This window comes from Loxodonta africana, chromosome 13 (genome assembly GCF_030014295.1).
Source record: "Loxodonta africana isolate mLoxAfr1 chromosome 13, mLoxAfr1.hap2, whole genome shotgun sequence".
NCBI classification, from domain to species: domain Eukaryota; kingdom Metazoa; phylum Chordata; class Mammalia; order Proboscidea; family Elephantidae; genus Loxodonta; species Loxodonta africana.
The window spans coordinates 74980573-75004276 of NC_087354.1; the positions used below are offsets into that span (position 1 = coordinate 74980573).

The 23704-nt window shown below is 42.8% G+C and overlaps 1 protein-coding gene across 3 annotated transcripts in view; it reads right to left on the reverse strand.

Moving 5' to 3' along the window:
• TMEM154 (transmembrane protein 154) overlaps positions 1-23704 on the reverse strand; it is a 91947-nt gene that overhangs the window by 8888 nt on the left and 59355 nt on the right. Inside the window, exon 7 of one of the 3 annotated variants that reach the window (XM_023557122.2) lies at positions 10685-23701. The exons of the other annotated variants lie outside the window; for them this stretch is intronic. Within the exon in view, the coding sequence (XP_023412890.2) occupies positions 23650-23701 (52 nt within the window). The 3' untranslated portion in view covers positions 10685-23649. Of the gene's footprint in view, positions 1-10684; positions 23702-23704 lie in introns of those variants that run through there. 3 annotated transcript variants of the gene reach the window in all.

The window sequence follows — 23704 nt, forward strand, 5'->3', positions numbered from 1 at the left end:
CCTTGTGCTCTATTATATATATGAATATACATGCTGTACACACAAATATGTATGTAAAAATATCCACAGCCTTATCTGTATATGTATGTAGGTATCCTTCTATACACCTTCCTTCCCCTATTCAGCATACATACCTGCCTGTGTATCTGCTTGCAAGTTATTATTTGTTTTTACTGTTGTGGGGTCATATATGTGATAGTATTTATTGTGACTGTCTATTTTTTTCCCCTGTGTTCCTCTAAGTGTCTTCCTTTGCCTTGGTCAAGTTGCACTGACTTTCCCTATATTATGTATTGTCTTTCTCATCCCCAAAGTTAACACTTGTCTACTATCTAGTTAGTGATTTCTCCTCTCCACTCCTCCGCTCCCTTGTAATCATTCAAGATTATTTCTTTCTGTGTGTAAACGTTTTCTTGAGTTTGTGTAATAATGGTCTCCTACAATATTTGTCTTTTTGTGATTGACTTATTTCATTCAGCATAATGCCCTCCACATCCATCCATGTCGTGAGATGTTTCACGGATTCATCATCGTTCTTTTCCATTGCGTAGTATTCCATTGTGTGTATGTACCATAGTTTGTTTATCCATTCATCTGTTAATGGGCACTTAGGTTGCTTCCATCTTTTTGCTATTGTGAATAATGCTGCAATGAACGTGGGTGTTCATATGTCTATTCACGTGATGGCTCTTATTTCTCTAGGATATATTTCTAGTAGTAGGATTGCTGGACCATATGGTATTTCTATTTCTAGCTTTTTAAGGAAGTGCCATATTGTTTTCCATAGTGGTTGTACCATTTTACATTCCCACCAGCAGTGTATGAGAATTCCAATCTCCCCACAGCCTCGCCAGCATTTATTGTTTTCTGAATTTTTGATTAGTGCCATTCTTGCAGGGGTGAGATGGCATCTCATCGTAATTATGATTTGCATCTCTCTAATGGTCTGCTGGAAAACCTGGTGGTGTAGTGGTTAAGTGCTATGGCTGTTAACCAAAGGGTTGGCAGTTCGAATCTGCCAGGCCCTCCTTGTAAACTCTATGGGCAGTTCTACTCTGTCCTGTAGGGTCCCTATGAGTCAGAATTGACTCAATGGCACTGTTTTTTTTTTTTGGAATGGTCTCCCTGGAGCCCTGGTGGTGAAGTGGTTAAGAGCTCAGGCTGCTAACCAAAAGTTCAGCAGTTCAAATCCACCAGGTGCTCCTTGGAAACCCTATAGAGCAGTCCTACTCTGTTATATAGGGTCGTTATGAGTCAGAATCAACTCGACAGCACACAACAACAACAATGGTCGGCCCACTATTGTGTCTGTCAGTTTTTCATACTGTGGTGGCTTGTGTGTTGCTATGATACTAGAAGCTTTGCCACCAGTATTTCAAATACCAGCAAGGTCACCCATGGTAGACAGGTTTCAGCAGAGCTTTCAGATTAAAACAAAGAAGAAGGGCCTGGCAGTCTACCTTTGAAAAATTGGCCAGTGAAAACCTTATGAATAGCAGCAGACATTGTCTGATAAATAGTGCCAGAAGATGAACTCCTCAGGTTGGAAGACACTCAAAATAGAACTGGGGAAGAGCTGCCCCCTCAAAGTAGAGTCAATCTTAATGACATGGATGGAGTCAAAATTTCCAGATCTTTATTTACTGATGTGGCGTGACTCAAAATGAGAAGAAACAGCTGCAAACAACCATTAATAACTGGAACATGGAATGTATTATGTAGTAGGAATCTAGGAAAATTGGAAGTCATCAAAAAAGAAATGGAACACATCAATATCCTAGGCATTAGTGAGCTGAAATAGACTGGTATTAACCATTTTGAATCAGACAATCATATGTTCTACTAGCAGGGAATGACAACTTGAAGAGGAATGGTATCACATTCACTGTCAAAATGAATATTTCAAGACCTATCCTGAAGTACAACAGTGTCAGTGATAGGATAACATCTATACATCTGCAAAAAAGACTATATGAAGAAGAATGCAACATCAGGATTCGAGGAAGACTAATTAACAACCTGTGATATGCAGGTGACACAACCTTGCTTGCTGAAAGTGAAGAAGACTTGAAGCACTTACTGATGAAGATCAAAGACCACAGCCTTCAGTATGGATTGCACCTCAACATAAAGAAAACAACAATCCTCACAATTGGACCAATAAGCAACATCATGATAAACAGAGAAAAGACTGAAGTTGTCAAGGATTTTGTTTTACTTGGATCCACAATCAACGTCCATGACAGCTGCAGTCAAGAAATCAACCCATGCATTGTGTTGGGCAAATCTGCTGCAAAAGAACTCTTCGAAGTGTTAAAAAGCAAAGATGTCATGTTAAGGACTAAGGTGCACCTGACCCAAGCCATGGTGTTTTCAATAGCCTCATATGCATTGTGAAAGCTGGACAATGAATAAGGAAGACTAAAGAAGAATTGATGCCTTTGAATTCTGGTGTTGGTGAAGAATATTGAGTATACCACAGACTGCCAAAGGAATGAACAAATCTGTCTTGGAGGAAGTACAGCCAGAATCTCCTTGGAAGCCAGGATGGTGAGACTTTGTCTCACATACTCTGGACATGTTATCAGGAGGAATCAGTCCTCGGAGAAAGACATCATGCTTGGTAAAGCAGAGGGCCAGTGAAAAAGAGGAAGACCCTCAATGAGATGGATTGACACAGTGGCTGCAACAATGAACTCAAACATAACAATGATTGTGAGGATGGCGCAGGACCAGGTAGTGTTTCATTCTGTTATACGCAGGGTCGCTATGACTCGGAACTGACTTGACAGCACCTAACAACAACAACAACAATGGACTGCCCATCCTTAAGCCTAGATTTAGACTTAATCTTTTTTTATTGTGGTAAAATATATATAACATAGCATTTTCCATTTTAAATATACAATTCAATGACATTAATTACATCCACGATTTTGTGCTAATATCACTAGTATCTATTTGCAAAAGTTTTTTACTACTCCAAACAGAAACCCTGTCCCTCTTAAGCAGTAACTCCCCACTTCCTCTTCCCCAGCCCTGGTAATCTCTAATATGCTTTTCTCTATACATTTGCCTTTTCCGGATATTTCATGAGTAGGATCATATAATATCTGTCCTTTTGTTCTGACTTATTTCACTCAACATAATGTTATCAAGGTTCATCCATGTTGTAGCATGTATCAGAACTAAAGTTCTCTTTATGACTGAATAATATTTCATTGTGTATATATAGCACATTTTGTTTATCCACTCATCTGTTGATGGACACTTGGGTTGTTTCCACCTTTTAACTATTGTGAATAATGCTGTAATGAACATGGGTGGACAAGTATCTGTTTGAGTGCCTGCTTACAGTTCATAATCTTCTGACGTCATCTCTCTGGAGGAGGGATAAATTGGCCTGCACTGTGGAGGCAGGTGATGAGATACATTGTGAGAGTCATGGGATGTTGTAGCATGTTACTCTCCATGTGTTTGTTTAGGCTTGCTTCAACTATTTCAACACAGCCTTGCTTGTGCTGAGAGAAATGAAGCTAAGCTCTGAGTCTTGCCCTGGGTCAGTGTGTTACAAGGGGCAGCTTCAGTCTCAAGCAGGGTAGTCCCAAAGAGATGGTGAACACTGGGAAAAAGAAGCTGGGCACCATGCTCACGTGATGATCTTCCCTTTATTGTCAACATTGGAGCTGTTTACATAGTAGTTAAGCATAGGGTTCTTGAGCCAGATTTTGTGGGTTTGTGCCTTAACTTTGTCACTTAATGGTCATTGACCTTGGGCAAGTTACACAGCCTCTGTGGGCCTCAATTTTTCTTGTCTGTGAAAGGGGGAGAGTAAAAGCAACAGGGTGGCCTGAAGAATGAAATAAGTTTCTTTGGAAAAGGGCTTAAAACAGCATCTGATACAAGTAAATATTATGATTTTAAGATTAAGGATGCTATGGGCTTCCTTACCACAGGATTCTTAGGAACACTGGTGAAAAAGATGAGCAGCTGTGTAAGGCAAGGCCAAGGAGAAGAGAAAGGTTAAGAAGATCAGAGAAAAGGAAGATGCAGGCTCCACATGGCAATGAATGTGAAGTGGTTGAAAAGAGCACCCCTGAGCTACCATGTCCAGAGGAAACATCACAGTGATCATGTTTCTGCCCAATGAGGAAAGGACAGGGGTAGCTTTTCAGCTTGGACCACAGTCTTGCCACCAAACAGAGCAAAAGATGATTCTTCTCTTTGCCATAGAAAGAAACCCAGAGGGATCCAGGGCTTGCCATTGAGCCAAGAGTGGCCAGGTTAGAGGGTCAAGCCTGTGAAAACTGAAAATCTGTTCCTAGGATAAGAAAAATTAGTAGCAGACAATTTTGCTTAGCACATCGGAGGAAGCCTCTCTTTCTGGTAATATAATTTAAATCACGTTAAGGACCATGAGGCATCCCAGCAAAGCTTGGCATAGAGAAAGATCACCCAGGTTAGTTGAATTGTGGCCTCCAAAAAGATATATCCAAGTCCTAACCCCCTGTAGGAATCCTGGTGGCACAGTGGCTAAGAGCTACGGCGTACTATCGCTGCTAGCCAAAACATCAGCAGATCAAATCCACCAGCCGCTCCTTGGAAACCCTGTGGGGCAATTCTACTCAGTCCTATAGGGTCGCTATGGGTCGGAATTGACTCAATGGCAACAGTTTTTTTGTTTGTTTGTTTGTTTAAACCCCTGTACCTGTGAATGTGACTTTATTTGGAAAAAGGGTCTTTCAGATGTAATTAAATTAAGGATCTCAAAATGACATTATTCGGGATTAAAGAGGTGGGCCCTAAATCCACCGATAAGTGTCCTTATAGGAAAAGGAAAAGACACAGAGCCCCAAAGAGGAGGTGGTCATGTGAAGATGCAGGCAGAGATAGGAGCTATGTGGTCCCAAGACAAGGAACACCAAGGAGAGAAGCATGGAATGGATTCTCCCTCAGAACCCCCAGAAGAAACTAACCCTGCCCACACCTTAACCTTGGACTACTGGCCTCCAGGACTGTAAGAGAATAAATTTATGTAGTTTTAAGCGACCTTCGTTTGTGGTAATTTGTTACATCAGTCCTAAGAAACTAATTAAGCCTGAAACCAGCAGATTTTATATATCACAAGAAGATGATGCCAGACCAGAGCCAGATTTCCCTTATGACTAAGGGTTTTCATCAGCTCCTTTGTGAATTGCCACATCAAATATCCTTTAGAGTTTGGGCTTAAGGTCACTGTATTGTAAAACAAAGAAAGCTGTCACTCTCATTCCATATGGAAGGTACATTTATTTTAATCCCCTCCTTTTTTTTTTTTTTTTTTTTACCATCAGGAATTTCTGAGGTGCAGAACCCTCCAGGTTCTGGATGGGATGGACCTATCTTACTAACCTTTCTGCTAGAGAGGCTTCACGATCAGGCTCACTCCTGGCTGAGTCCTCTATTACTTGAAAGTTCTGGTGCAGATAGATCTCTTGATGTGATCCAACGAGTTGATTCCGACTCATAGCGACCCTATAGGACAGAGTAGAACTGCCCAATAGGGTTTCCAAGGCTGTAATCTTTATGGGAGCAGACCACCAGGTCTTTTTCCTGTAGAGTTGCTGGTGGGTTTGAACCAGCATCCTTTTTGTTAGCAGTCAAGTGCTTAACCACTGTGCCATCAGGGCATCAATTGCCTTGTCTGCCCACTTCTCACTCTCAACTGTCTTCCAGTGGGCTTTCTAAAAACACCTGTGCAATTGATTACTCCTGCATTCAGAGAAGGCTGGAAAGATTACTTATATTAGAGGAGGGTCACTGGAATGAAGTTTTTTTTGTTGTTGTTGAAAGTATACACAGCAGAACATATACCAACTCAATAATTTCTACACGTACAACTAGGTGACATTGATTACATTCTTTAAACTGTGCAACCATTCTTTTGCCCTCCTGTTCTGAATTGTTCTTCTCCCATTAACATGAACTTACTACCCCCTAAGCTTCCTGTCTTAGGCTGGGTTCTGTAGGGAAGCAAAACCAGTAAAGCGTGTGAATATACATAGAGAGAGATTTGTGTCAAGGAAATGGCTCATGCGGTTGTAGAGGCTGGAATGTCCCAAGTCCATGGGTCAGGATAGAGGCTTCTCCGGATGCATGTAGCCACAGGGGCTGGCGAACCCAAGATCAGCAGGTTGGAGAGCAGGGCTCTTGTTCACAGGCAGTGAAGATCAATGAATCCCAAAGATCAGCAGGAAAGACAGGTAAGTTGCTACCTCAAGTCCTAATAACTGGAGATCAGATGAACAGGAGCCAGCTGCAGGATCCAAAATGAGCAAAAGCCCACAAGCCCTGCCAGAATATTTACTTATATTCATTGCAGGCCACACACCCAACGAAACTCCCTTCAACTGATCGGCTACTCACAGCAGATCCCATCGTGGAGGTGATCGCATAATATCAAACCTCATCATGGAAGTGATCACACTATCATATGACTATCAAATCACTGAGAATCATGGCCCAGCCAAGTTGACACAGAACCTTAACCATTATACTTCCTATCCGACCTTTGGAGTTGCTGTTGTCAATTTGATCCCATATAGATAGTTCTTCAAAACAGGAGGATGCTCAAGACATTCTTTATTACATAAGCTAACTTATTATTTGGTTCAAAGAAGTCTTTAGGGGACATTTTTGGTTTAAGGTTTAAAGATTATCTCAGTGCTACAGTTTTGGAGGTTCATCTAGTCTCCATGGCTCCAGAAATTCTGAATTCTTTCAGAATTTTCAATTCTGAGTTCTTTCAGAATTTTCAATTCTGAGTTCTTTCAGAATTTTCACTTCTGTTCTACATTTCTCCCTTTTGATCAGGGTTCTTCTATAGAATCTCTGATCAAAATGCTGAGTATGGTAATGGTACCTGGGCATCATCTCATTCTTCTGATTGAAGATTTGCAAGCACTTTGATGGCAGAGTTCTGCCCTATGCTCTGTTCTGTCTCCAGGATTTACAAGGTACCTGATGCTCAGTTAAGATTCAGCATGCATTTGTTGGGGAGCAGTGGTGGTTCAGTGGTAGAGTTCTCACCTTCCTTGCAGGAGACCTGGGTTTGACTCCCAGCCAACGCACCTCATATGCTGCCCGCCTCTTCCCCTGGCCCCGCCACCTGTCAGTGGAGGCTTTCTTGTTGCTGTAATGATGAACAGATTTCTGTGAAGCTTACAGACTAAGACAGACTAGGAAGAAAGGCCAGGTGATCTACTTCTGAAAATCAGCTAATGAAAGTCCTATGAATCACAACGGTCCTATCCGTAACTGATCATGGGTATGGTACAGCATTGGGCAGTGTTTCATTCAGTTGTACATGGGGTCACTATGAGTCAGGGCTGATTCGCCAGCAGCTACCAAATAATAACAAGATGCATTTGTTGGTGCCTCCGCCTCTTTTATCCATCTGCCTATGGGAATTACTAAAGGGACAGACTGACAGTAGTAGGTATACCTGTGGCAAGGTTAGTGTTTGCACAGATAGTACCAAATGCTGGAGGAAGGAATTATGATTTTTAAAAAACTGCATCCACATCTGTTTGTGCTTCCCTTTCCACACCAAAAGAATTAGTCTCCTTAGGGCACAGCTGACCACAAAGAGGAAGGATAGAGAGCCCAGTGTAGGGCCCCTGCATATAGAAACAGCCCTCATCTCCTGAAAACTCCCAACATGAAGGATGATCTGTTGTTTGTTAGTTGGAACCGCGGATGACATTCTAAGCCACTTAATTTTCAGATGGGCAAAAGCAAATCAATGGCCCTTCCTTTTCATCTGGCAGGGTATTTTCTTCAAGCAGCGGCACTTAGCAACAGCTTCATCCCTCCTGATTAGTGCTGCCATTAGAGAAATGATTCCTCAGCACAGTGAGTCATCTCAGATCCTGACAACTGTAACCATTCCAGATGGTGAGAACATCAGTGACCATAATGGCCTTTCCTGTCAGTGTTCGCTAAGACTCGTTCTCGGAACCACAGGGGACAGACATAGTCTTGTAGCCTGTGGAGATTTACAAGGTGTGGCTGCAAAGCAATGACAATGACTCCGCCAGCCCCATGTGGAAACCAGTCATTTTTCTTTACAGTCACAACTTACACGAGGGGACAGAGTGCAAAACCAACTGTGAGAAGCACAGAACAAAAAGACACAGCTGACCCAGCAAAAAGCCAAGCAAGGAATAAACAGGTGCTCAGACTGTCTCCACGACTGAGCTGTCAGCTTGAAGGCTCTTTGTGAGCTTCCTTTATACTGTTGCCTAGATATGCTTGTAGCCTCAAAGGAAAAGAGACGTCCAAAATGCATGTCTTCCAGTGTGAAGAAAAAAGAAATCTATAGTTGCTTATATAGACAGCAAAAGGCCCAACATCTTGGCATTTGTGGGTTTTGAGGAAAGATACCTAAGTTAAGGACAAATAAAGCCAGTTTTTAGAATCTGTGGAGATGACTTCCTGAAGCCGGTAAATTAGGCAGTTTTTCCCACCCTGAGTATCTTGGTTCCTTTGGAGACCTGTAAAGGTATTCTAGGCACAGCTAAATTTATTTTACCAATTTTCAAGCTTACATGATAAAAAATATAGTACCATATTTCTACTCAAATAACACACATCTTGTACAATTGTTTGCCAATTTTTTTTTTACAATGGCGCTTAAGAAGATACCTCATGGGGGGAGGGTGCATTTGGCAAACAAATGTAGAAGGCATGCGTTATTTTTGTAAAAATACAGTACTAGGCAAAGCCTCATCATCATCACGACAAAGTGCTCATTTCACAATTGGTTGTTTAAAGCTAATGGTAAATCAACTGAGCAACCACTAAAAAGATGATTCATTGGCTGAATTCCGTGTTGTTACAGAGCTCAGCAACTGAGTTAATATACACGGAGATGCTGGCAGACGGTTCCTTTTGGTAATAATACTCATTTTTATGAATGGCTCATTTATTTTTTATGTGTTCCTCTTTAGCCCTGCCCTGCTTTCTCCCCCCTGTGCTGAGTCTGGCTCCCAGGACTCTGAAAGTGGAAGAGGAAGGATAGTTCTGCATTTTAATGGACAGAGTGAGAAGGCTGCTGCATAGGACAGCTCCAAGGCAGTAAAGAATGAAGAGAAAACAAAGCTGCAGCAGAAATTGGTTTCAGAAGTCCCAGTCAGCAGGTTATTTACTAAGCATGACCCTGTGTGTTATCGTAGGGGCGTTTGTTTCAAACCCAGGCAGTGAGTCACCATCACAGGGAATCTCTCCCATCAGCTCACATTCTATAGAAAGAAGCTTTATATGCACAAGGCGTTTTATCTTTTTCATCTAATCGCCCGAAGGAAGAAAAGAAAGAAAATGCACTAGACTGTTATCTTGAAAGTTATTGGATCAGCTTCTCTTGCAAATGCATATATATGTTTACAGCATGGCCCTGAAGGGTCTCATCTTCACTGATGAGCTGTTCCTGTATTTTCTCTGCCCACCAGGTTATTGGCTTTGTGTGTGTATGTGCTTTAGGTGAAAGTTTACACCTCCAATTAATTTTTTATTCAAAAATTTATACACATATAGTTTTGTGACATTGTTTGCAATCCCCACAATGTGACAGCATTCTCCCCCTTTCCACTCCGGCTTCCCTGTGTCCAATCATCTAGTTCCTGTCCCTTCCTGCCTTCTCATCCTGCTTTTGGACAGGAGCTGCCTATTTGGTCTTGCATATTTGATTGAACTAAGACGCACCTTCCTCACGTGTGTTATTGTTTGTTTTATAAAACCCATTGCCGTCAAGTCTATTCTGACTCATAGCGATCCTACTGAACAGAGTAGAACCACCTCATACGGTTTCCAAGGAGCGCCTGGTGGATTCTAACTGCTGACCTCTTCGTTAGCAGTGGTACCTCTTAGCCACTATGCCACCAGGGTTTCCCTTTTTTTAAAAAAGGCCTGTTTAACCTTTGTCTGAAAAGTGAGCTTCAGGAATGGTTTCAGTTCTGGGTTAGCAGAGTATCCGGGGGCCATAGTCTCGAGGGTACTGGCTTTTCTGAGGTTTCTGAAGATTTGCTCTGAAGTAGGGCACTGGGGCTACCCTTGGTTATCCACCAGAGCACTTATTCCTCTTTGCTTGGCTTTTCCTCCTCATAGCTCTTGTGCGGAATAAGGATACAAATGAGAAAATTGGGAAAGGAATGGTTACGGAACACTTTGGAGTCCTTGGGTCACACAAACGGTAATGTACTCTGCTGCTTACTGAAAGGTTGGAGGTTCAGGTGTACCCAGAGGCACCTCGGAAGAAAGGCTTGGAGATCTACTTTCAAAAAAATTAGCCATTGAAAACACCGTGGAGCACAGTTCTACTCTGACACACGTGGGGTCGCCTTAAGTCAGAATTACCTCCACAGCAACTGTTTTTTTTTTTTTTTAAGGAGATCTTTGGGGTTACAGGCTCCTGTTGAGGGACAGCTGAGACTCCCCAAAACATATGAGAGATAATTAATGGCACCGAATTGTACATCTAATAATGGTTAAAATGGCTTTTTTTTTTTTTTTGAAGGATATATGTATTTTACCACAATCAAAAAAAAAACAAAAACAAAAACTGGACCAAAAGTCGAACAGCCTTATCTTGAATCTCTGGCTTACTAAGATGTGTGACCCGCCCAAAAGCAAAGATGAGAGGGCAGGAAGGACAGGAACTGGATGATTGGACGCAGGGAACCCGGGGTGGAAAAGGGAAGAGTGCTGTCACATTGTGGGGATTGCAACCAATGTCACAAAACAATACGTGAGGGCAATGTTTCATTCTGTTGTGCATAGGGTCGCTATGAGTCGGAACTGACTCAGCGGCACCTAACAACAACAACACCTCTCCCTCTCAGATTCGTAGTGAAGGGAATTGATCTTTCAAGGTAATTGCACCTGGATGCGGAAGCAATGGTGGTTCAACGGTAGAATTCCTGCCTTTCATGCAGGAGACCTGGGTTTTATTACTGGGCAATGTACTTCAGGCACAGGCACGACTTATCCGTCAGTAGAGCTTGTATGTGTTGCTATGATGCTGAATAGGTTTCAGCAGAGTTTCCAGAGTAAGACAGACTAGAACGACAGCCCTGGCGATCTGCTTCTAAAACTCAGCCATTGCAAATCCTATGGATCACAAGGGAGCAATTCACAACCGATCATGAGGATGGCGCAGGACTGGGCAGTGTTCTGTTCCATTGCGCATGGGGTCACCACAAGCTGGGGGCCAACTCTAGAGCTGTCAACAACAAAAGCACTTCGATGCTGAGGGGCAAATGATTGAGGAAGGTTTTCCCACTGGTGAATGAACAATTCTCTTCCCCATTCCTCTGGAAACTGAAGAGACCTTCTCCTGCAGGACTAAGCTGGCCATTGGCTCACTTGCGTTGGTATCCCAGCAAGCCTTTGGGGCTCCCTGGGCACTGTGCTGGGGCCGCTTAAGATGCCCTGTAAGTCAAAGCAGGCCCTACTGTCAGTGAACTCACCCTTTGAAGAAGATAAGACTTTCATGGGGAACAGCAAGATAATATAAAAGGCAGTCTCCCATGAAGCTTTCCCAAAGTGTGGTTAAGACGGGAGAGCTCGGGACAGCGCAGCCCTGGAAAACCACAGCACTTGCTCTTCAGACCATTTTTCTTGGAGATATAGGGCTCTTTCTTATGTCTTTTTTTTTAAAGAACGTATTTGCAATGTATTTCAGAGACAGACTCAGAAAGTGGAGTCTGGGTATTTGCTTAGAGTGACTTTTTCCAAGTGTGATCCTTGGACTCCCTGCTTGAGAATCATCTGGGTGCTTCTTAAAACTGCTGACTACTCAGCCACACCCCCGGCTACAGAGTTAGTGTCTGGGTAGTGGCCTGGGACTCTGCATATTTAAGAAGCTGCTCAGATGCTTTTTATGCACACTTTAATGGGAGAACGGTTGACTTGGATAAAATTTAATTTAGATTCTTTATTTTGAAGATGGGGGAACTGAGGCCCAGGGAAGTGAAGCAGCTTTCCAAAATCCAGTTAGTGGCAGAAGCAGAGCCCCACAGGAGAGGAAATGCAGGAATATTTTCACTGCAGAGATGTCTTCAGGCTCTCTGGCTATGAAACCTTCCAAGAGAAGAAAATTTTGAGTTCTGTTTCCTATCCAGCTGCCTTATAGCAATGTGGGACTTATTGCCATATCCCTTTCATGACCAGAGGGACATATAGCACCCACCTACATTTTTAGCCTCTCAGGTTTATTGGGAAACTGTTTTCCCACTGACAGTACATGCTGCCAGCAGGTGGAAACCTGTATAACTGTTTGAAACCGAAGAAACGGGCCTGTGCCACAAATTACTGTTTTTACGGGGTATTGTATGAGGTGTTGCATCCTGGAGATGTGATTGTGCAAAACTTTTATCTCTTTTGGCTTTTGTACAGTGAGATAAGCCTTATAAGTATATATTTTTTTGCATTATTTAGGAGTGGCGTTTCTCTCGATGATTCCGTGTGCATGCAAATGCCGCAGTTTCAGGCGTCATACATGGTGCACACCTGTTAAGGGATCTAGAAGGTGACGGAGAGTCCAGAGGGACATGTGTGCCACAGAACCCCACCCCAGAATCCAGAGGGGTATATGTGCCCCACATAATATGTATCAAAATCCACATTTCAAAAATGCTCCTTCATTCAGCCTGCCTTCCATTAATGAAAATACATGGTATCAACAAAAAATTCAAAGCAGAAAATAATTGGGTCATGAAAGGGATCTTTTACAACAGACGTTAATTCTTCATTTCCAGATAAAAACTAGTATCCGGTATATGCCCTATGAAAATAAGTTAACTTTAGTGAGACTCTTGCTTATAGTGTTTACAGGTTTTTGCATGTTTCATTTGTTAATTTAATGCTATCTTACCTTGAGCATTGATGTTAAATTGATGAAGTTCTTTTTAATATAAAAAGAAAAGACCATAAATATAGCTATTCCCTAGCCTTTTAATTTCCACAAGGATTACTAATAATCACTCAAAACTATGTAAAGTAGCAATGAGGAGAAAATGACAGAGAGTTGGGAAGATGTCAGAGGTAAGGGGGAAGGTGTAAGAAGTACAGCTACAGCACAGGTATGTGCATCTTACCTCAACATAATCATGTTTTGTGAGGTGTTGTTACGACTCATGCATCTGTCATCATACTGCAGAATTTAAGGCCAGAGTCTGTAGCTTATTAGTTGCCACTGACTTAGCTCCCATGCAGGGCAACCCCATGTACAACAGAAAGAAATGTTTCCTGGTCCTGTGCCATCTTCACCATTGTTGGTATGCTTAAGTCCATTGTTGCAGCCACTATGTATTTTGAGTGCCTTCTAACCTAGGAAGCTCATCTTCCAGCACTATATTGGACAATATTCTGTTGTGATCCATAGGGTTTTCATTGGCTAATTTTCAGAAGTAGATCTCTAGGCCTTTTTTTCCTGATCTCTCTTAGTCTGGAACCTCCACTGAAACCTGTCCGCCACAGGTATTAGAAATGCCAGTGGCATAACTTCCAGCATCATAGCAACATACAAGCCACCACACTGCAACAAATTGACAGTCTGTAGCTACTGTCTTCTTTACATTGTCTCACATCACTAAGCTTAGTCTTACGTGAACACTCTTTTATGCCGCCTAAAGAATGGGAGAGGAAGCTGATGACGAGAAAGTGGAATGCATGAGAGGGGGGATATGAGGATGAGAAAGAAAAATTAAATCGAGAAGTAGAGGCAGTTCGTGCTAGCTAATCCTTTAGAGGATTGATGTGTTTAGAAGGGGATCAGGCTCATGGAGAGGAGGGGCATGGTTTGGCAGGTAGGCCACAATGAGCCCAAGGAAGCACAGATGCTAGCAAGGCAATGTAGAAAGCTAGACTGAGAGACTTTAAAGCTAGGGCATATAAGAAGCTATCCCTCCAGCTTTATATCTCTTAGCAAGCGAGCAGCTAAACCATCCAATAAACAGTTGTCTGTTCTATTTCACTCATTCGTGATTAATTTATTCACTGATTCATTCAATTATTCTAAACGCATTTGTTGCTTTCTAATAATAACTACAATAATTACCACTTAATGGGTGCGATTCTGTGCCATTATCCATTACACAGAGCTAAAGCTTAGAGAAGTTGAAGCCTAAGGTCACACAGCTGGTATTCAAACTCAAGTCAGTGCCATTCAGTTGTCCTTTGAATCATTGTAATATTGCATACAGTCAGCATTTATTCAGGAATGTTCAGGTGGAGCTGCTACAAACTCTCCCTACAATCTGCTCTATCATTTAACCCTTTCATGACCTGTGGTACATGTGGTATACCACCTACCTTTTCTGACTCTCAGATTCTTTGAGTATACTTTTACCACTGAAAGTATTTGCTGCCCTCCAGTGGGGACTTGTGTAATGGTGAAAGGAGAAAGAAATGTTAGTTTCTTGAGACTTGCAAGCGAGGTAGAGCAACCAGGAATTGTCATTGGGTAAAAAGTTGGTCTCTTTTGGCTTTTATACACCTAGATAAGCCTTGTAAGCATATTTATGGCTTCCCATGTGATAGTTTGGCAGCTCTGGTAGGTTTTGTTTTGTGTCATATTTGGGAAACCAGAGGTTCCCTATGTACCTAGTGGAAGGCACCATGAAAAATATCAGCAACCAAGGCCCAGAGGTATAGATATGTGACTGCTAACTACCGGGTTTGAGAACCTAAAAAGTTTTGTGGCAACCGTGTAGTACCAGATAATATTTCTCCACATCCATATTAAAAATAAAAATTAAAAAAGGCCTGTTGCCCTCAAGTTGATTCTGACTCATAACAACCCTATAGAACACAGTAGAACTGGCCCATGGCTTTCCAAGGAGCAGCAGTGGATCCAAACTGCTAACCATTTGGTTAACGGCCATAATTTAAATGTGATCCATGACTCCAGCATGCTTCTATTAATGAAAACACATGGTATAAAAAAAAATTCAAAGTAGAAAATAATTGGGTCTTGAAAGGGTTTTAATTAAGTGGATCCAGTCCTATAGCCACCTCTGCCATACACTTGCTGTGTGACTTTGGCCAAGTCTCTTTGCTTCTATGGGTCAAGTCTCTTCATTGGCAAAATGTAGGGATTGGACTAGGTGATTATTAAGATTCCTTGCTCTAAACTTCCCCACATCTGTCACCAAGGTACTGTCAGTCCTCTCAGCTAGGGGAACATTTATGCAGCTTCACATCTCTTTCATGACCTTGACTTTCTCATCTAGGTTGTTACCTTCTTTGGCAGAATCAGTCAGTTGCCCAAATAATAATTCTTCTTTAGTAGCAGAATCCCTGAGTTTTTTCAAGATAGCAATGCTAGCCAAAAGGCTACATTTTCCAGCTTTCCTTGAAGAGAGATGCACCCCTTTTCTAGATTCTCACCAATGAAGTGTAAGTGTAAGCCGTTGGGTTGGGCCTTCAGGACGGTGCATTTTATCTTCCCCCTTCTTCCTTCCTATTGCCAGGGAGGCAGATATAATGACTAGAGCTCTAGCAGCCATCTTGGACCACAAGGAACCCTTGAGGATAGAGTCCACATGCTAAGATGGTGGAGCAGAAAGAAAGAGTGAGCCTGGTTCTTGAATGACTGTGGAGCCACCACACCAGCCCTGGGTTTCCTACTTCAGAACTTCTCTTATAGAAGAGAAAATAAATCTTCATGTATGTAAACCTCTGGTCTTTTGAATTTTCTGCTATATACAGGCAAACTAATCCTCACTGATACCCCTTCTACCTTTTCACTCTTTCTTCCTCTAGCTGTAATTTTTCTCTTAAATTCTAGTGTTAAATTTCCTTTTGTTTGCTGAACAAATTGATGACCTGCTGACACCTCAGAATCAATATGTATAATGCTGGATTCCTGATCTTCCCCGAAAATTGTTTCTCTTGTGTTTCCTGTTGTTGTAAGTGGCAACACACACCACTTTTCCTGTCACTAGTGCTCAATGAAAGTGTTATCTTTCATTCCTCTTATTCAATCAGTTACTGAGTCTTATGTATTTTTCATTCATAGGTCTAACACTTTGAGAGCATATCTCAAGAGATGATTGGTGCTGCGGGTACTCGGGTGAGCAAAACAGATATTTATCTCTTCTCATGAAGCTTACAATCAGCAGCAGGCAGTTATCTCTTCTCATAAAGCTTACAATCAAGATGATTAGCAGCCATGGAGTTGGTCCCCAGCTGATGGTGACCCCATGCACAATGGAACGAAACTCTGGCTGATTTTACACCAATCCCCACGATCAGTTTCGGATCGGACCATTGTAATCCATAGGGTTTTCACTGACTGATTTTTAGAAGCAGATCACTAGGCCTTTCTTCCTAGTCTGTCATAGTCTAGAAATTCTGCTGGCTCCTGTTCAGCATCACAGCAACATGCAAGCCTCAAGTGATGTACAGGTGGTGGCTGCCCATAAGGAGCATTGGCCAGGAATAGAACCTGGATCTCCCTCATGGAAGGCAAGAATTCTAGTACTGAACCACCAATGCCCCCACAATAAAAAGAGATATTAGTTAAATAACCACACAAACAAATGTAAAATTGCAACTGTGACAGGTGCTACAAAGAAACAGTACTGAGAACAGACGATGGGGGTCAGGGAAGGCTTGGAGTAGAAGGTAAAAATGAGCTGAAGCCTGCTGGTGAATGGGTCTAACTTGGCAAAAGGTAGGCAGGTGTGTGGGGTGGCAGAGTCGAATATACTATGGAGGAAATGGCACATGAGAAGGCCCGAGGAAGGAAGGGGCACTGTATATTCCAGGAATGGGAAGAAAGTTGTTGGCTGAAGCACAAAGAGTTATGAGGCATCCAAGAGCCAAAGGCAAGGTTCAGGCTCCATTAAGGACTTTGAGCTTAATCTTAAAACTGATGGAAGACAAGGTCGGCAGTTCAAACATTCCAGTTGCTCCATGGGAGAAAAGATCTGGTGATCTGTTCCTGTAAACGTTTCAGCCTGGGCAACCCTATGGGGCAGTTCTACCCTGTCCTATAGGGTCCCTATGAGCCGGAATCCACAGGATGGTACAACAACAACAAAGTGGTGAAGGGAGGGCAGGGAGTGATGTAATCATATTTTCAGTGTCCTTCCCATGTCTTTCCTCCTTCTGATTCCCTCTGCTGCTACACTCTATCCCTGTCACCTGCCTTTCTTCCTGAAACTCCTCCTACTCGTACTGAGAATCATTCCTCCAAACTCCAGTGTTCATCATTTTGCTCCCATTCTCAGAAGTCTTCAAGGGCTCCCCGCTTCCTGACAAATGAAATCCAACTTTTCACCCAGAATTCAACAAGGCTCTAACCTTCCCATCAGTCCTCCTCTCCACCCACTCCCCCTCAGAAGGCTCTGTGCTCTAGCCAGACCATACTGAGCTCTGCTTTCCCGTCTCCAGGCTTTTCCTCATGCTGTGCCCCCACCTGGGTGACATTTTCTTGAATACCCATTTGCCAAAATCTTCTGTCATTTAAGACCCAGGTCAAACTCTACTCTCTCATTGAGATTTTGCCTGCTTTCTCAACCCAAAGTCATCCTTCCTCCCCCCGGGTCTCTGGCGCTATATCTGCTGTTCATGGGGAGCTTGCAGCTCTCTGCATTTGAGCATAAGTCTTATCTTCTAAAACAGCTTCTTCTTTTTTTTTTTTTTACTGTGCTTTAAGTAAAAGTTTACAAGTCAAGTCAGTATCTCACACAAAAACTTATGTACACCTTGCTACATACTCCCAATTACTTTCCCCTAATGAGACAGGCTGCTCCCTCCCTCTACTGTCTCCTTTCGTGTCCATTTCACCAGCTTCTAACCCCCTCCACCCTCTCATCTCCCCACCAGGCAGGACATGCCAACATAGTCTCAAGTGTCCACCTGATCCAAGAAGCTCACTACTCACCAGCATCTCTCTCTAACCCATTGTCCAGTCCTATCCCTCTCTGAAGAGTTGGCTTTGGGAATGGTTCCTGTCCTGGGCCAACAGAAGGTCGGGGGGCCATGACCACCAGGGTCCTTCTAGTCTCAGTCAGGCCATTAAGTCTGGTCTTTTTACGAGTATTTGAGGTCTGCATCCCACTGTTTTCCTGCTCCCTCAGGGGTTCTCTGTTGTGTTCCCTGTCAGGGCAGTCATTGGTTGTAGCCGGGCACCATCTAGTTCTTCTGGTCTCAGGCTGATGTAGTCTCTGGTTTATGTGGCCCTTTCTGTCTCTTGGGCTCATAATTACCATGTGTCCTTGGTGTAAAACAGCTTCCTAAGAGGAGGATCCTGGCTTCCTTTTGGCACCTCCATAGGGCCACCTGTGCCCTTCTTACACAGGGGCTCAGTATATATGTTGACTGAAGGAATAAATGAATGATACTCAAATAAATGGACAGAGTAGTATCCAAGTTCACCCTTGGCACAATTCCACTGTAGTTGATGTAGATGGCACATCTGCAAGGTTACCCCGGTAGCATGTGGGGAGATTTTGGAAACAGACTGCCTGGGTTCAGATCCCAGCCACAACACATACTATCTGTGTGATCATGAGCAAATTACTTTATCTCTCTGTGCCCTAGTTTCCTCATCTGTAAATTAGGAACCTACTTGGGAGGTTAGGTGAATTCATTCACATGACCAACTAAGAAAAGTGCCTGCGACACAGTAAGTACTCAACAAAAGTCTTTATTATTATTCTTTCCTTCCCACATCAAAAGACTCTCATTGTGTGAGAACACCTGTGACCCAATGACCTTTGAAATGGCACTTGGGGACAGAGTCTTGGGCAGCATGATTTCCTACCAGCTGTTCAGCAGGGGCACCTCCTAGCAACTCTATATCTTAACAAATGAAGCTGTCAATTCCTTGTCTTGTTCCACGGATTCCAGGTTTGTGGCTATTTCAGCTATGGGACTGTGAACTCCTTAAGGGCAGTGACCATGTAACTACCAGAACTTATATAATTATTCTTTTTTTGATATCAAAACCTGGTATTTTTGGTTTTGTGCTTTAGATGAAGGTTTACAAAGCAAATTAGTTTCTCATTAAACAATTAATACACATATTGTTTTGTGACATTGGTTGCCAACCCAAGACATGTCAACACTCTCCCCTTCTCCACCTTGGGTTCCTTATTACCAGCTTTCCTGTCCCCTCCTGTCTTCTAGTCCTTGCCCCTGGGTTGGTATATCCATTTAGTCTTGTTTTATGTCTAACCTTTGGCTGAAGGGTGAACCTCAAGAGTGACTTCAGGGTGTCCAGGGGCCATACTTTCGGGGTGCACTTACATAATTTTTATCACACACTGGGCACTCAGTGTTCACAGCATTCACATGTATTGACTTATGTAATTTTTCCAAAAATTCTATGAGGAAACAGCCATGGAAAGGTTAGGTAACCTGCCCAGAGTCACACAGTCAGGATTTAAATCCAAGCAGCCTGGTTCTGAGGGCCATGAGCTTTTCCATGCTATCCCAACTCCCTTCTGTATCTTCAGCACCTGGCACATTGTAGGCACTCAATAAATGTTAGCTGAGTGAATGGATCCCAGTGGCATCTTTGGGGAAGCCTTCTAGTATTTTCTCTGTTCAGGATTTCTAACCAGCTTCCTCCCTCACTGACCTTTCTATGCCCTCTCAAAATAGATGTTAAGTGCTCCTGCTCTTCTCAGGAAACAATGGATGCCTCCCCCTGGGCTGCTGGTGGAAGTTGTCCTGTGTAACCCCACACCACAGTCCACTGCCAGTCCTCTTCTCACTTTCTTTCCTAGAGATAAATGGAGACTCCAAAACACCTCCAAACAGAAATTGCTTTGCTAGGCCAGTGAAATTAAGAATTATTATTTTTTAAATTCTGACTAGACTTTATTAGCAATAATTTTTTTTAATTTATGAAAGATGTGTGTGGTGATTATAGAAACTTTGTCAACTACAGAAATGCACAAGGAAGAGAATTTAAAATGGAGGCTATTTTGCTCTTTATTCAAAGTGCTCTTTAATGTTAAATGATCCTCACAATAAAAAAAAAAAAAATGAAAAGAACTCAGGTGATTAGACATGATACCTCCTCCTCATTTCCTCTCAGGCATTATGGGGAGAAAAAATCTTTCCAGTTCTGCCTTGTTCCCCGTTCAGCTTCTGTCTTAGGCTAGATTCTCTAGAGAGGCAAAAGCGGTAAAGGTATATATATATATATACACACATATATATTATATATGTGTATATATAACGCACATATATATATTATACATGTGTATATATAACCCACCCCCTGCCGTCAAGTTGATTCCGACTCATAGCGGCCCTATAGGACAGAGTAGAACTACCCCATAGAGTTTCCAAGGAGCACCTGGCGGATTTGAACTGCCGACCTCTTGGTTAGCAGCCGTAGCACTTAACTACTATGCCACCAGGGTTTCTGTGTGTGTGTGTGTGTATATATATATATACACACATACACATATATACAAAACCTGTTACCATTGAGTCAATTCTGACTCATAGTGATACTATGGGACAGAGTAGAACTGCCCCATGCAGTTTCCAAGGGGCGCCTAGTGGATTCAAACTGCCAACATTTTGGTTTGCAGCCTAGCCAACCAGGGTTTCCAAATATATACGTAGGAAGATTTACATCAGAGAAATGGCTCACACGGTTGTAGAGGCTTGAATGTCCCAAGTCAGCAGATTAGTATAGAGGCTTCTCCTGATTCATGTAGCTGCAGGGGCTGGTGAACTCAAGATGGGGCTAGTTGGAAAGCAGGCCTCTTGCTCACAGGCTATGAATATTGGCAAATCCCAAGATTGGTAGGCAAGACCACAAGGCTTCTCCTGATTGACGTAGCTGCAGGGTCTGGAGAACCCAAGATCGGCAGATCAGAGAGCAGGGCTCCACTCATAGGCTGTGAAGATCCACGAATCCCAAGGTCAGCAGATAAACTGATAGTTTAAATCCCAAGAACTGGAAGTCAGAGGAACGGTAGGCAGCCCCAGGATCCAGAGCAAGCAAAAAAGCCAGAATGTCTGCTTATATTTGGATGCAGGCCACACCCTCAAGGAAACTCCCCTTCAACTGATTGGCTGCTCACAACAGATCCCTCATGGGAGTAATCACATTATAAACACTGAGAATCATGGCCTAGCCAAGTTGACACACAATCTTAACCATCACAGTTTCTTGTATCCTCCTCTCCTGTCAAAGATATACATTGAGCCATAAGGCAAATCCAGAGGCCCAGAAACTGCCCTGATTCTCCCATAGTCCTTGAAAGGGAATGAATAAAGTGTGCCCAAATTCAGCCTGGGTTACAAGAATCCATGCAGAAAAAACTATACAGTCCACACTATGAAGCAAGTCTTTGAAGGCCTTCCTACCCTTCAGAATTCTTTCTCCTTCCTACAAAATATGGTCATGGCTACACACACCTGAATATATTCATTCAGCTTTGCAAATACATTTCAAAAAACATTTATGTCTTATGTCAACAATATGAGAACTAAAATTAGAGTTTTTCTATGTTTTGGTTCTCAATATTTCTGCCTTGGTTAATGAAAACTTACCCACCCTAATCTTAAAAAAAATACATTACAAAGATTTTTTTTTTTTTAACTATAGAACATTTGGAAAATATTCGAAATGCACAAAGGAAATGAAAAGCATCAGTAAATCCCCCACGTAGAGAACCTGGCCTGTCCTGGAGTTCTGACTCTGGATGTGGATAAGGAAGGGGACAGGGCATGTATACTAGTGGATATGTGTACTTTGCTGGTGCTGAATACTCAGCATCTGCTCAGGGCACTCTGATTCTATTTAGAAACTGCTTCTGCATCCATCCATCCACCCATCCACCCGCCCACCCGTCCATCCGTCCACCCGTCCATCCGTCCATCCATCCTTCCAGCAGCAAACCAACCAACCAATGTGTACAGCACAACTATATGCACACACACACCCACACACACACACACACACACACTTCAGCCTGTGGTATTAGAGGGATATGTCAGTCCCAGTAACTGATACCCATTTGCACAAGATTAGGCATAAAACCCAGACAGTCTAATCAGATTTCTTCCAGGAGATTTCTCTTAGTTGTGTCCAAGGCAGGAGATTCTCTTCTACTCTGGTGGTAAGCATGGGAAGATGGCATCCCTGTAGTTACCAGCTGCACAGGGTGCAACGGTCAGCAGTCTGTGGAAAGCTGGTCTCTGAGACTGAAGGGAAGACAAAGACTAGAGAATCTACTGTGTTGAATTGCTGGTCTAGTTGTCTCTCGTTCCACTTGTACCTGCTTCCGGTTGTCCCTAGGATCAGCAACTTCCTGTCCTTCCCCAGTTTGGTTATTTGAGCTGATAAGTTTCCTTTTTGTCTGGGCTAGTTCAAGTTGGATATTTCCTCACTGGAGCCAAAAGTCAAGTCTAAACAAACACACCAACATTACTTTTGAGGAGAGAAAATTAGTAGAAGTGTATTTATTTAGGATAATTTTTTTTATTATTCAGAAGAAAGTGTTGGGCTTTGCCCTGTCCAAATCTCATGACACCTGCTCTGGGCATGGCCAGAGGTTTAGGAGTTGCTGCCGCTTCCACAGGAAGTGACCCTGCCATTCTCATAGCTTTGGAAGGAGCTGGAATATGTGTCCCAACTCTGTGGGAGCACAGATCCTAACTTAGAATCTGCCTCAGGATCACACTGTCTCTCTGAAGCTGTTTCCCAACTTAATAAGCAGGATGGGTACACTGAAAAAAACAGTATTTGGTAATTTAGTGTACTTTCTACCCTTCCACTCGTAGGCCAGGCGACCATCATTCACTGTGCATCCAGTGGCCAAAAAGGCAGACTTTGGCTAGCTCAGCTCCATTCTGGAAATCACCCAGAACCCTCCTGGCCTCACTCCTGTCCAGTCCACTTTTGTCTAACTCCTGCCTCCATCTCGTCTTCCAGTGTTTGTCCCCTGACCTGCTACTTTTGTCTTCACGACTAATCTTGGTTTCTCCTGTTTACCCAGAGAACTCTCTAAGAACTGTGTCTCACACTCCTCCTCGCCGCCTCTTGTGTTTTCCCTGCTCATGCTCCACCCTCTTCAAGACACAAATCCTGACTTTAATTTGTTTGGCTGCTTCCCAGATATGCCCACCCTAGCTCCCTTAAGACAGAGGGTTGAAAGTATGGCAGTCCTTCAAAGAGGAAAATGGGAGTCCATTAGATTATGAACAGAAAGTCATACCAGGTAAAGAGTAGCAAGCAGCAAGATGGAGGTATTTCTATACAGGTTCCATGAGGTGAGAAATATGTGGGTCTCATAGTCTACTATCTTGCCCCATGAACTAGCTTGGTTGGCTTCATCTACATTCAGTGCTGCCTGGGGAACACCTGAAGAATTTATAGTACCTCTTCTTCCTGCCCATAGCAGAAACAGTCATCTTGTGGCTTATATCATCATCTAAATTGGATTATGTCCTCTTTTCTGAATAAAACATATTTTTTCCAAAGACCCTCCTGAGGGCAAAGGAGAGAAGTCCAGAACTGAGGGCAGAAAGAGCTGCTGTGAAGGTTTTAATGATCCACTGGGCTCCTTCTCCAATATTTCTTCAATCTTCCAAATTAGGGGCCACTTTAACTCCTCCATCTGTAATTCCTTGTTAGTTCAATTTTAAATTGTTCTCTGCCTCCTTCCAGAACGCATTTAGGTAGCTA